Source organism: Drosophila tropicalis, unplaced genomic scaffold (genome assembly GCF_018151085.1).
Source record: "Drosophila tropicalis isolate 14030-0801.00 unplaced genomic scaffold, ASM1815108v1 contig_845, whole genome shotgun sequence".
NCBI lineage: Eukaryota > Metazoa > Arthropoda > Insecta > Diptera > Drosophilidae > Drosophila > Drosophila tropicalis.
Window position 1 is genome coordinate 2119215 of NW_027173338.1, and position 13035 is coordinate 2132249.

Genomic DNA, 13035 nt, shown 5'->3' on the forward strand with positions numbered 1-13035 from the left:
TATCTCTACGCCAGGTACTGGAGCCCGCTGTCAACATGGTGGAGAGTGCATTGAAGGACCTGGATTGGAATTCACCTGCGAATGTCCTGCTGGCTGGCATGGACGCATCTGTCAAGAGGAGATCAATGAGTGCGCCTCATCACCATGCCAGAATGGCGGCGTCTGTGTAGATAAGCTTGCCGCCTATGCCTGCGCGTGCCCCATGGGTTATACGGGCATCAATTGCGAAGAGGAGATTCTCATCTGTGCAGACAATCCATGCCAGAATAATGCTCTTTGCCTCATGGAGGAGGGCATACCCACATGCTATTGTGTGCCGGACTATCATGGTGAAAAATGTGAATATCAGTATGACGAATGCCAATTAGGACCACGTTGCATGAATGGTGGCGTTTGCATTGATGGTGTGGATACATTTTCATGCTCTTGCCCGCCATTGTTAACGGGCATGCTGTGCGAGTGTCTGATGGTAGGTGAAGAATCATTGGATTGCAATTACACAGCACCGGCCACAGTGGCTACCCCAGCAGCAGCAGCTGTAACCACAGTTGCAGCACCCACAGTGCGACCAGTAACACCGCCCGAAACGACCTTGCCACCAAAAATGGGTGAACCAGAGGTGGTGGTTACGACTACATTAATGCCCGAAATGCCGGAAGTTACCGCCGCTACTTCTGCTTCCTCAGAAGAAGGAGTTTCGGTGGAAGTCACAGTAGAGATAAAACCAATAACTGTAGCACCACCGGAAAGTGATAGTCAAAGTGTATCTGTAGAACAGACGACCACAAAGCCACCGCCGGAGGTGCAACCAGAACCACCACCGGCAGTGACCACACAGCCTGGTGGAATTAGTGCATCAGTTAGTTCTTCCTCCGAGGAGACACCTAGCATCTATACAACAATACCCCCTCTACCAGCAGCAGGTGGCACTTCAGCATCAGCTGAAAGTTCTGGAGAAGTTATCATTTCCGAAGAATATACACCTGTGCCCAGGTTTGAGGTAAGCGCCAGTGGCAGTGGAAGTGGTAGTGGAAGTGAAGAAGGTGTAACCACCACAACGCTGAGATCTGTTGCATCACCATTACCAGGAGTAACCACTGTAATAGATTACACTTCCGCCTCGAGCAGCAGTTCTGAGTCAGTGGAACAGCCTCTAGTGACTACGCCAGGACCCATATTCGTACAGCGTGTAACTACTCTTGAGACTAGCATTTCCGTAGAATATGCCACACCTTCACCAACACCTTACCGACCAGTGGAAGTTAGACCCGCCACTGAATCTAGATTAGAATCAGAAGAAACGACTACAACGCGTCACCTATGGGCAGAAGTACCAACGACAGCGGCGCCATTTTTCACAGAATATCCCGCAGAAGTTTTAATCACAACACATCGAACGAGTGCGGGAAGATTTACCACTGTGCAACCACCCTTAATGGTAACCACCGCCAGACCAGAGGATGTAACACCACATATAGTGGTAACTATATTGGATGAGAATTCTAACGCAACTACTGAAATGCCAATGACAACGCATCATCACCATCATTATCATCATCATGAGACCACTGTGCAACCACCCGTCGAGGACGACTATGAGCATCAATTCCATCATCATGGCAGCATAACTACACCAGCAGCCGTGGAAATAACAACTGGCGGAGCCATGCAAACCGAAGATCTAATTGGTATACCACAACCAGCGGCAGAAGATACAACGATAGCACCACCAAGATTACCGGTAGCAACTCTGCCACCTACGACTACAATGAGATCCGTTACAGAAGTGCCGTTGGTGGTGCCTATTACAGCGTTGCCAACATCACCACCCACGCTAGCACCAACGACGCAACCCCCAACGGAGTTGCCAACCCTACCATCCACAGTTTTTCCAACCATGCCTCCATCACAGTCCCCAACAATGCCACCCACGCAATTACCCACTATTCCGCCAACAATACCGCCTACACAAGCTCCGACAATACCACCCACATTACCGCCAGCATTACCCACTATTCCACCCACACCTCCATCCACCCAATCAGCACAAACTCTACCCCCACCAACACGAGACTTGCCAGTCCAGACCAAACAACCTGTAACGACCACCACCGAGAGCAGTGAAGAGGTCGAAGGAGCCAATACGGTGGCCACCGGTGGACGCGGTGGTGGCATGCCAGAAGAAAAAGCCGGCGGCGCTGATGTCGACTGCATCAAATTGGGCTGTTATAATGGCGGCACCTGCGTAACCACGTCAGAGGGTTCCAGGGTGAGTACTAAAACAAAAAAAAACAAAAAACAAAACTCTTTAGAATGCCTACTACTCCTGAGTAGGTCAATCGATAGGCACAACACCTTGGGTTTTGTTTGTTCGATGTCTGAGCAATATTTTGGTGGGCTGGGGGCCCATCGATGGTCGAAATCAGCAACTTCACACAAAATTTTCAACCCCATTGAGCTGCTAATTGGCCATGGTGCAACTAAAGACGAGAGACACAAGAGAGAGAGGGGTAGAGGGTCCATTTCAATAATAAGCAATTAAATATGCCAAGGGCTTTAATTACCCCGAAAAGTAGGCAAATAATAATGTAAAGAGTAAAATTGATTGGCTAATAAATGTACATATTGAATTATTAAATAGAAATTATGCCATACACTCTATAAATCAATCAACATATCCATCTAATAACCCAACATGTTTTTAATCGTAACTCCGTCATTTTCATAGCTAAAATAATCCTTTTCATATACATATAACTTTCACTATGTGGCACCACTTTCATATAATTAGTTATTTTTTTTTTTGTGATGAGAAACTAAAACGAATATTCATTAAAGAGAATAAATTTACAGGAACTAGTAAAAGTTACATGTTTACCATTTCATTGTACAGGTATACTTACTATCCTTAGGCGACATTTGCCAAATTTGAGAGCCATACAAATGGAAATATACATCTCTGAATATGTAAATGAAACTATGTACTAGATGCCTAGACAACACATACATAAATAATCATGATTGTGGGTGTAGTTCCATAGGAGCTGCAATGTAAGCAGCTTATTTCCAAAAGCCACAAGCACAGAGACTACGAAAGCACTCACAAATACGATGAAAGGCAGCATTAAAGTTTCCTTATTTGCCAATTAAAGATCCAATGTTAATATTTCGACTAACTAAAATGACAATTAACACGAAATCGATGTTTAAAGAAAGCTTTAAAGTAATCAGTATGTCAGTATATTCCTACCGAAAAGTTAAACATTTCAATTTTCCAAACGAAATGGATTTCGTCCACTTTTCGACTGATTAATTTGCCCACTATAAATGAGACATCCTGACATCGATTTGCTCGTGTTTTTTGGCTGATAGCGTGCACAATTTATATTTAATATGCAATTCATGCCTGCAAAATTCATTTAAATCATTTTGACACTAAGCTAAATATTAAGTTTTATTATGGCTTTAATGAGGAAAGTAGAATTCAATTCAAGTTCTGTCATATCTGCTGAAAATTTATTTGGTAATGATAAATATCAAAAAGTTATTTGCAAAATAAAGGTTTTTAAGCACTTAACTTTAAGTTAGTACAACATTTATGAAAATAAACAGAACGATAATTAAACAAGTTAAATACTAGTCGAAAGAGAATAGAAGTAAACAATCTGGTCTTCGTTTTCAAATAGTTTCTCAAATTATATATAAATTTAGTTTTATTCGTTTGTGAAAAAGAAAGTATTTCTAAGCATTAACTAAAAACCACAATACTAGAGAAAGTCATGTCCATTTTCCTGACAGTAAAAGTATAGAGCAATTTAAATATGTGGTTGCAATTTTAATTAAGCTTAATTAAATACCATACAAATGTAAGCAACCTCTTTTAACACAAAGTGAGCCTTTGCATATTCTGTTGAATCTCCTACACATTTCCGGTTAAAAGTTTTCACCAACAACCTAACGAACTCTTTACTCACATTTCACATTTCTTTTCAAATTGCCTTCTGCTCTCATCAGACTTTATTTTGTCGTAAATGCCAATTGGTCTCTGCAAAAATGAATAGTTAAAAACTTTTGCAAAATATCTAAATAGAAATATCAGGTTGAAAATCAGACAACAATTTGTGTTTTGTTATAAAATTTTTTGTTCAACAACAAGAAAAAGCCACAAAGCGCTCCCCAGTTACCCAAAAGAGAGTAAGCAGAAGCTGAAGCCTGCCTATTCAACTATTTATGAAAATACTTGTGGTAATTTTACAAAACCAAGAAGAGGAAAATAAAAAAAAGTTTTCCACATTTGGGCCGGGATTTTGGTTGGCATACACACACGTGCCTAAACACACACACACACACACACACACCCATCGGAGATGGGGTTGGGGGGACCTAAATTTGGCAAACTGTATGCCATTACGTGTAATACCAACACATGCATGCATAAGTACATAACTTACTAAGCAACAATTTAAAATGACTGCCTCTAACTGGCAAAATCGGCAATTGCCAAATCAACAAACTTCTGAATGCATGAAAATTTTATCAAAATTTTCCGAAAAAAAAGTCAAAATTTCTAGTTAGTCGATGAACGATGGTAAATGATTATAGTGTACCATGTAAATGAGTGGTACCAAGCTAAACGTAATTTAAATCGCCAGTTAAATAGGGTCAGAGAGGTAAGGAAGTCAAACTCAAATAGCGTATTGAAAGAAAAGAAAGTTGCCAGTAAATAATTTCAGGCGAAAGTCTATTAAAGGCAACAAACAGCAGCCAGACTCGTGGCATTAAGTAAGTCCACAGTTAGCCAAATTAGCAAACACTTTATGCAATTTCAGTTTTTTACGACCAATACGTGAGACGTGGCATAAGTTGTCGCCGCTGTTCCAATTTGTAAATGCCAAAGACAGAAGGGCATATTATCCTTAACTGAATACTCTCCGAAATTGAGAGATATTTATGATCCAGGTGTAATCTCTCCAGTGGATTGAGAACCATATTAAGTTAATTCAACAGAAATTAAATTTAATTTGAATTTTAACTGCCAACAAGGGGAAATATTTTGATAATAAAGGTTTTGTTGAAAGGAAGTAGTAGCTGACCTTTTTGACCTTTTAGAATCTTAGAAAATAATTACCCTTATAGATTACAAGAAATGTCTATAACTTCTTAAAACTAAATTTAAGCAACTGTTGCCTTGGTTTAGTCCATTGATTTAGAAAACTTATTCAGCTCTTACAAAGGGCAATTAAAAATGAAGATTCAAAAACATATATCTAATATTTTCCTTTAATAATCAACTACATATTAACAAATTATTTTGCCAAATGTTATAGACTAAGCCAAATCCCTTAACTGTGGATACCTTTTCCCCGTAGAGCTTCTTACCTCGACACTCTTCACATTAGCCTTTGTGTGTTCTTATTCAGATTCATTTGGTTGCCGCCCACTTGGAAATTAATTGTAACACGCCTTGTGGAAATGTCAACAGGCAAGGCAAATGGCCTTTTTTCGGTGGAAAGTAAGTGTGTGTCTGAGAGTGTATGGAATCAGAGTGAAGTGCACGTTTTGAAATGCCACGAAACGAGGCGCTCAGAACGCATTAAGGCAGACGCAGTCAAACAGACAGACATTTAGAGATACAGTCAGGATATGTAAGCTAGTGGTGGTGGAGCAGAAGGTGGAGAATATAGAATGGTGGAGGCCTCTTCAAAAAGAGGGGCTGAACAAAGTTTTCATTAGCGGTGGCAAAAAGGCAGCGCTATGAGATATGGGAAACGATGCGATGCGATGCGATGTGATGTGATGTGCCAGGGCAAACATTTTCCAAAAAAAACCTACCAAAAAGTCAGCCAGTTAGAAGCAGCAGCAGGAGCAGTTGGAATATGCTTAATGCCACTTTACGAGTGACTTTCGTTGAGAGCCAAATGCCACTTTGACTACACTATCTAACCAGCCGCAATTCTCTTGCCCTTCCCGCAAAAGGCTAACCAATATGACAGCTAACATATGTAAGTGTCTGTCTATCTGTCTCTCTGTCATAGTGTCGCTTAATTCAACGCACAAACACAAAGAAATACAAAAACCAGAGAATCGCATAGAAGGACGCCAGAAAGCCAACAAAGTCCTCCTTTATTTCTAATGTGTGCTCTGTGTGTGTGTGTGTCGTGTCGTGTGTGGGCGTTAGTTAAATTACTTGGCTACAATAAAGTGGCATATGCTCTATGATATAATTTTCTTCTACTTTGACTCTATTTTTCCACTTTTTGACTCAAACTCTTTATTTTCTAACCTTTTGTTATACACCTGTCATTCATTTTACCGTGTGTTTACATACATTTCTACTTGGCACGTGTATGCCAGTCACTTGAGCGCGAAATTTAATGTGGAAAATTTAATTTATTACCATTTTTTTCATGTGTGGCGGATGTTTAAGTAAAGGCTTATCTTACGCTTATCTCGTATGTGGATGTCAGGAAGTTCTCTTAATGTATGATTTAAATTTATTTTGAATTAGTTTTAAATGGAATACAGTTGCAATACTTTAACCTCTTGGTAAACATATTTGCACTCTAACATTGAACCCTGTTTCAGATAAACTTCTGCAAAATGCACAAAGATTTTTGAAGCAGACGAATTGAAGAAAATAATTATTTTCTCTTCTTTGTCTGTTGCATCAATTCTAGGTAATTTCTTATGACTGTTTTGCTTTTAAATATCTAAGCTAAATATAGTAGGTACAACCTTTTTTTATGACTTCCACCTGTAGAACATATATTTTATGAGAATGCCTGTCCGAGAAGCAACTGACGTTCTTTTCCAAGACCTTCACGTGGAAAATATTAATGGCCTGTGGCTTACAATTGTTCTAACCAGGCAACGGAAATGCCTAACAGCGTTAAAGAAAAGTTGAGTTGAGGGAAGTTGTATGTACAAGCTTCCTAGCCAACCCTTTTACCAACAACAAATTTCCGCAACGGCTTTTGTTTTTTGCCAGTAAAAAGGAAAACATTAAAATCAACGCCCGCTGCGTTAACCAAGAAGCTCTTTATCAGCATCATCTTCATTATCATCTTTTCCATAATTATCTTTATTTACATCATCATCCAGACGTTGGTATACTAATGTGTTGATAGTTTAGGATGTTTCTTGGAAAGAAAATATTGCTCTAAGAGTATTAAAAAATGTAAGGAGACGAAACCCCGAAATTTGCCAAAGATTTTAAAACGATCGAAATCTGGTCTTACTCTTTATATCACATCAATATCATCCTATTTATGTGGATAACACTGTATTCTGTAGATGTATCAAGTACTGCAAGTACTTTGTAAAACTGAGTATATCTGACAGAAATGGGGAATATATTATAGAGTTTAGATATAAATTATATTATTTGGCTTTTCTCCTTTCTGTTTAGTTTTGTGGTTCACAAAAGAAAGTTACTGGAAATGGGTCTATAGATAAAGTATTTAAATGATTTTTTATTACAATAACATGCCACAATCGGGCATCCTTTGGAATGAACCTTTGGCAATTAATATTAAAAGTTAACTCGTTTAGTTTTTGGCCTCAAAAACAAACAGATCATATTTTAATTAATACCCTTAAAATCGCAGTAAAAGAAATCAATTCAGATATATATAGTTAAATTCCAATTTAATATTACAACATTACATCATGACCGACAAAAATTAATAGCTTGAACAAATTATAAACAAAATAATGCAGTATCTAATTACAAAAGTCCCAAATAGGAAAAAAAAAAACTTCTGAAATCAAAGTTGTAACAAATTTCATTAATATTATACCAACTATTGCTATTACCTTTCAATGAGCAAAGCTAAGCGAACTCCAATAAATTTAAAAGCAATATGAATTAACTTTTTGGTTTCCCCTCACCTTTGCTGCTACTGTGGCCTTTCACTGGGGTCTCTTCTCTTACTTGTGCCACATTTTGTAGTTGTTCTGGTTTTCAATAATTTATTTATGCCGCGCCACCGTCAAGGGATACTTGAGAGTGCAACATGGACAAGAAAAAAGAAAAGGAGAAACGTCTGCAACAGGCAAAAGGGACTCACGCAGTTTCAAAGAAGAAAAACTTTTACTGTAATTTTGTTGAGAATGTTTTAAGTTGAACAAATGAAGTGCAAGGCAACTGGGGAACAGTCACGTGACAAGCTCGAGGAGAAGAAGAATTTAAAAATATGTTTTAAGGGGAAAAACTTATTAACTTATATTCTGATTAAATGTTTTCTAATCTCATAACTTTTCTTCTCAATATTTTCACAGTGCGTTTGCCGCTTTGATCGCCAGGGTCCGCTTTGCGAATTACCGATTGTGATTAAGAATGCCGCCTTCTCCGGAGATTCATATGTATCGCATCGCATTTACAAGGATATACCACAACATGAGGCTCTCGATGCCGTACTGCCCATGCATATTCAACTTAAAGTACGGACGCGAGCCACCAATGGCCTGATCATGCTGGCTGCCGCTCAAGGCACTAAGGGTGGACACTATATGGCCCTATTCCTGCAAAAGGGACTCATGCAATTCCAATTCTCGTGCGGATTGCAAACGATGCTGTTGAGTGAACTGGAAACGCCTGTGAATACGGGTCACGAAATTACCATTCGAGCTGAGTAAGTGAAAATGTCCAGATGCTGATGCTCGATGCTGACTCTGAATCCTCGACCACCAACCAAAACGCAATTATGTGTGTGGCAACCATAAGGTCACATCCTCCCTAAACGTGATAACTGTCTGAAAGTTCAGTAGGGGCTGCCAAGGTTGGCCAACCTTAATTAACTTTTTAAACTGTGTCGGGGCAAGAAAAGAAAACGCGAGAAAATCAGCAAAAAAACACATACACGAAAAAAAAAACTTGTGGCTCAGCAGATTGGTCATTAAATTTGCCTTCGTGTCGATTTCACCCTACTTGCCAGGAAGTGCCACAAATTATAGTGCTTGAAGTGGAGAATAAAATGCATTTTTTTTTTTTTTTGCCACTTTTTCCTGTGGGATTTTAATTCGGCAGTCATGCGTAATTAGTAAGCGCTTTTGAGTTTTTTTTTTTGGAATGAGATTGAAATTTAATTTGCCGTACAAGACCAACATTTTCCGGGCAAGAGAAAAACGTGGAAGGAAATGAAAGTGTTTAATGTGGATGCTAATCGTGCGTAACAAATTGATTTAAACAGATAAGAAAAGTAAACAAAACAATAAATAGTTCAATTCAAAGTCCATATGCAGTCCTTGTTGAAAAAAGTGTATTAGGTATTATTCAGATGAAAAAGTCTCCTTCCTTTCAACCACATAAGCCTATTTATTAATGGTTTTCTTTGTCTTAAAGGTTCAACAAATTGAAAAGACTTAAGCCTTTTGTTCTCGGGACATGCCTCACGAACTTTCATTAAACTTCCGGAAATTCCACGCCTCCTTAACCCCCGCCCATTAGCTCAAGTTGATTAAACAGCAAATTAAATTAGCATTGTTTTCCTCTCGTTTTTTTTTTGGGCACAAAATAATTGACACGGCCAATTAGCAAACAAGGAAATATTAAGGCAACTTCTCATTTTGTCCAGGGCGGTTTTCAACTCAGTTAATTTGATTTGAGAATTAACTAGGCAAATTCGCAATAATTTAAAAGCTTCCCCGAAATACATACATCCCTTTACAAAACAAAGTTTAGTTTCCTAAGGATATTAGGCACAAGCTAAGGATAATTGTTATTGCTTTCTAATTACATTAATTGTGTGCAACACCAAATTTCGTTGAAAATCCTTAAGTAAAATGTCAATTGCGTTTGGGGAGCATTAGAGCTCATTATTAGGATAGAACGAAGTGTGTTTGGCTATGTGTGTGTGTGTGTGTGTGGAACTAGTTCAATAGCTGTTAGGCCTGCGGCCCCTTCTCTACACTTTTATATTCTACTATGTATTTGTGGACCATTAGGCACGCAAGGCAAATAAAAATAGGCAACGAACATAAATTTGTTGCTCGTAAATCCACTTGGTGGCCCCCAAGACCAAGACCAAGAGCAAGACCAAAACCAAGGAGCAGAACCCAGAGACCAACGGCCAAGGACCAGAGAGAGTCAAGAGTACACAACGGACATTGGGTTAGCCCCAAGCTGGGACCAAGTGCTAAAAAGTAAATTTGTGGTCGATTCGATAGTCGTAAAAATGCCTTCGTTCCAGTTCTATGCTCCACCGAAAAAAAAAAAAAAAAAAAAAAAACTCCCACTGGTAAATTATTTATATAGACGGGACCAGACTGGAGAGCCTCTGCCATACTCTGTCTTTCATTCATTCTCCTCGGACTGGGTGTTGTTGTCCCACTTTTTTTTTTTGATATATCTATTCCTTAATGTCCTGTTTATGCCACGTTCTAGTTCTTGTTGTTGTTAGCCTTGATTCGTTTGGGGAATTCATTTGACTTGTGAGTGAGTCTTGTTTTTTCATCGTCTGTAAATGATTATTTGGTAATTTTCCATCAACATTGATGACCAAGTAATTGCACTCAACTGAATTGTAAATTTGTGAAAATTTTGTTAGTCGGGTTAAGTTGGGCATAAAAACGGTCAGTCGGCATACATTTTATAGTTGACTAGACCATGATGTAAAATGTTTACATGGCAGCGGATTTAGTTTATCTATCTGTGATAGAATTTCGATTTAAAAATAAAATGGGTAAAATACCATTTAAGAGAATTTCAGTGTAACATGCCATAATATAGTGGAAATAATAGATTAAAGACTAAAATTTTAAACAAAATTACATCTGTGTACATTTTGCTTATTTTATCCAGCAGTTATACCAGAATTAAATTCTCAGACAGCTATTTAAATCATAAACGTAGTTAGGAACTACGTTTTAGTTTATCTTTAATCTTCATAAACATAATATAAGCTAGTGATTAAAATGCCGCAAATCATTTGAGTTTTATATCAACTTATCTAATCTCACTCGCCATATACTGAAATTTAATCGAAAACCAACAAATATAAAAACTAAATCCAATCTGACAATAAAGTTTTGTCATATGCTGCAACTTTGTTTAATATGCCACATAAAATAACAATAAAATTTGTATTCTGTGAGTGGCCCGCCCGCATTTATTGCACTCTACGTTACTTTTGGGTGTTTTTCGACGCTCTGTATTAAAATATCTGCATTCCAAATGTAATAAACGAGAACAGATATGAATCCCAGTTTGGCCATCTCATATGCCAGACAAAAACAGGCATAACAACAGCAACAAAAGCAGTACCAAAAAGTCAAAAACTTTTCACAACAAACAAAATCAGAAAATGTTTTTTGTACAAAAAGACATCGAAATGACGGCCAGGTGACATTTGTGCCCTTTTTGCGAAACAATAAAATGTGAAACCCAAAAATCCAGCTTCATGTCCTTTTTACTTTCTTTTTTGTACCTCGATCACATCAAAGGGTTGAAAATTCCATACCAAGTTGAGACAAGCGCACCAAAAATTTGACAGTCGATTGACAACGATGTGAAGAGGCACCATGTGGGAGGGGGGCAGAGGGCAAGATGATTCTTTGGCACAGTAGTCTTTGTTTTAACAAAAAATGCACGGAAATAATAAAAAATTTTAATAAGTGCAAATGATGTTGGAACTAAATATGTTCTTTAATACAAACACTAACTTGAAAAAGAAATTTTATTAATCTTCTTTTTCTAATATTCTTTGATATAAAATGAAAGTTTTTTGACCTTTTAGCGGAAAAGATTATATTAAAAAGTTCTGCTTAGTCTTTTTAAATATTTAGAAGTCACTAAAATAGCAAGATTAAACATAACATAGGTAAAAATTTAGCTCATTTTATAAAAATAATATTACATTAAATAATTTCTGTTTCTTATGTTACGGAACACGTTTTAAAGGTTGGTTTTGAGAGACAAAAAACGTTTTGGTATCTTTGATGTCATTTGAAATACTAAAAAAAAAAATGTTTCATAAAAAAACTTACGATTTGATATTTATTTTGAAATTTTTCGACTTAGAAATTTAATTAATTTTTAGCATTATTTTTTTGTCAGTAAAACTAATGATGATATTTTTAATTTCTTGAATGAGATAATCATTGATACTGATACTAATTAAAAACGATCTAAGAACATAGAAAAAAACAAAATAGAAAATCTATCTATCAACACTATCAATCGATAAGAAATGAGTGAAAATTTAAGTCTAACATATTAGTGGAACTAATTTTCAACTGTTTTTCATTTAATCGCAAACCACAGTGCATTATGGGTAAAGGAAAGGCAACCTGAAAATTGGTTACGTGAGAGGTCAACAGGCGGCAAAAGGTACAACAATTTGTGAAGTGGATGGGGAGCCCTGGCCAGGACCAGGGATCAGGGGGTCCCTCTGCCCAACTTTTCTTTTTTGTTCAGCGGGTGTCATAAATATTTGCACGCATTGGCATGTGGAGAATTTTGCTTTTAAAAGCCGCATACAGAGGACGGTGCGGCATATTAAATATTTCATATTTGCGCTATACAAGCAGAAACTCTGTGATATTTTTCTTATTTTATATATAATACAGTACCTATCCAATATATAGATATATGTTGTATGTATGTATGTATATATATGTAAAAATTGATTTTTGTTTTTGTGTTATTTTACAGATTGGACTTCAGCCGCAATTACACCCACTGCAATGCCTCGCTGCTCGTCAACGACACATTGGCCATGTCCGGGGATCAGCCGACATGGTTGAAGTTACTACCATCGCGCCTCCATACACCGGAGGCCATACTGAACACATGGCTGCATTTGGGCGGGGCACCCCAGGCACCGATTGGCCTGATTATCGAATTGCCGCCAGCCCAAAGTGGTACCGGCTTCACCGGCTGTCTGCACTCGTTGCGCATTAATGGACAAGGGCGCGAAATATTCGGGTGAGTGTAGAGCACTTTGCTTTTTTTTCCTTTTCTTTTTGGTGTTTCATTTTGGTTGTGCCCTTTGGGCATCTTGTAAATGGTATAGCTGCTGCTGATGGTGTTGGTCG

The 13035-nt window shown here is 37.9% G+C and overlaps 2 protein-coding genes across 3 annotated transcripts in view; one reads left to right on the forward strand and one right to left on the reverse strand.

Moving 5' to 3' along the window:
- Nucleotides 1–13035, reverse strand: part of LOC137581575 (MKRN2 opposite strand protein) — a 55771-nt gene that overhangs the window by 36281 nt on the left and 6455 nt on the right. The gene's annotated exons all lie outside the window — the stretch shown is intronic.
- The window catches only part of eys (eyes shut), a 53318-nt gene that overhangs the window by 32405 nt on the left and 7878 nt on the right, over nucleotides 1–13035 (forward strand). The window contains exons 5-7 of the mRNA XM_068295870.1: nucleotides 15–2269; nucleotides 8281–8633; nucleotides 12653–12925. Of these exons, the coding sequence (XP_068151971.1) occupies nucleotides 15–2269; nucleotides 8281–8633; nucleotides 12653–12925 (2881 nt within the window). The remainder of the gene's footprint in view (nucleotides 1–14; nucleotides 2270–8280; nucleotides 8634–12652; nucleotides 12926–13035) is intronic.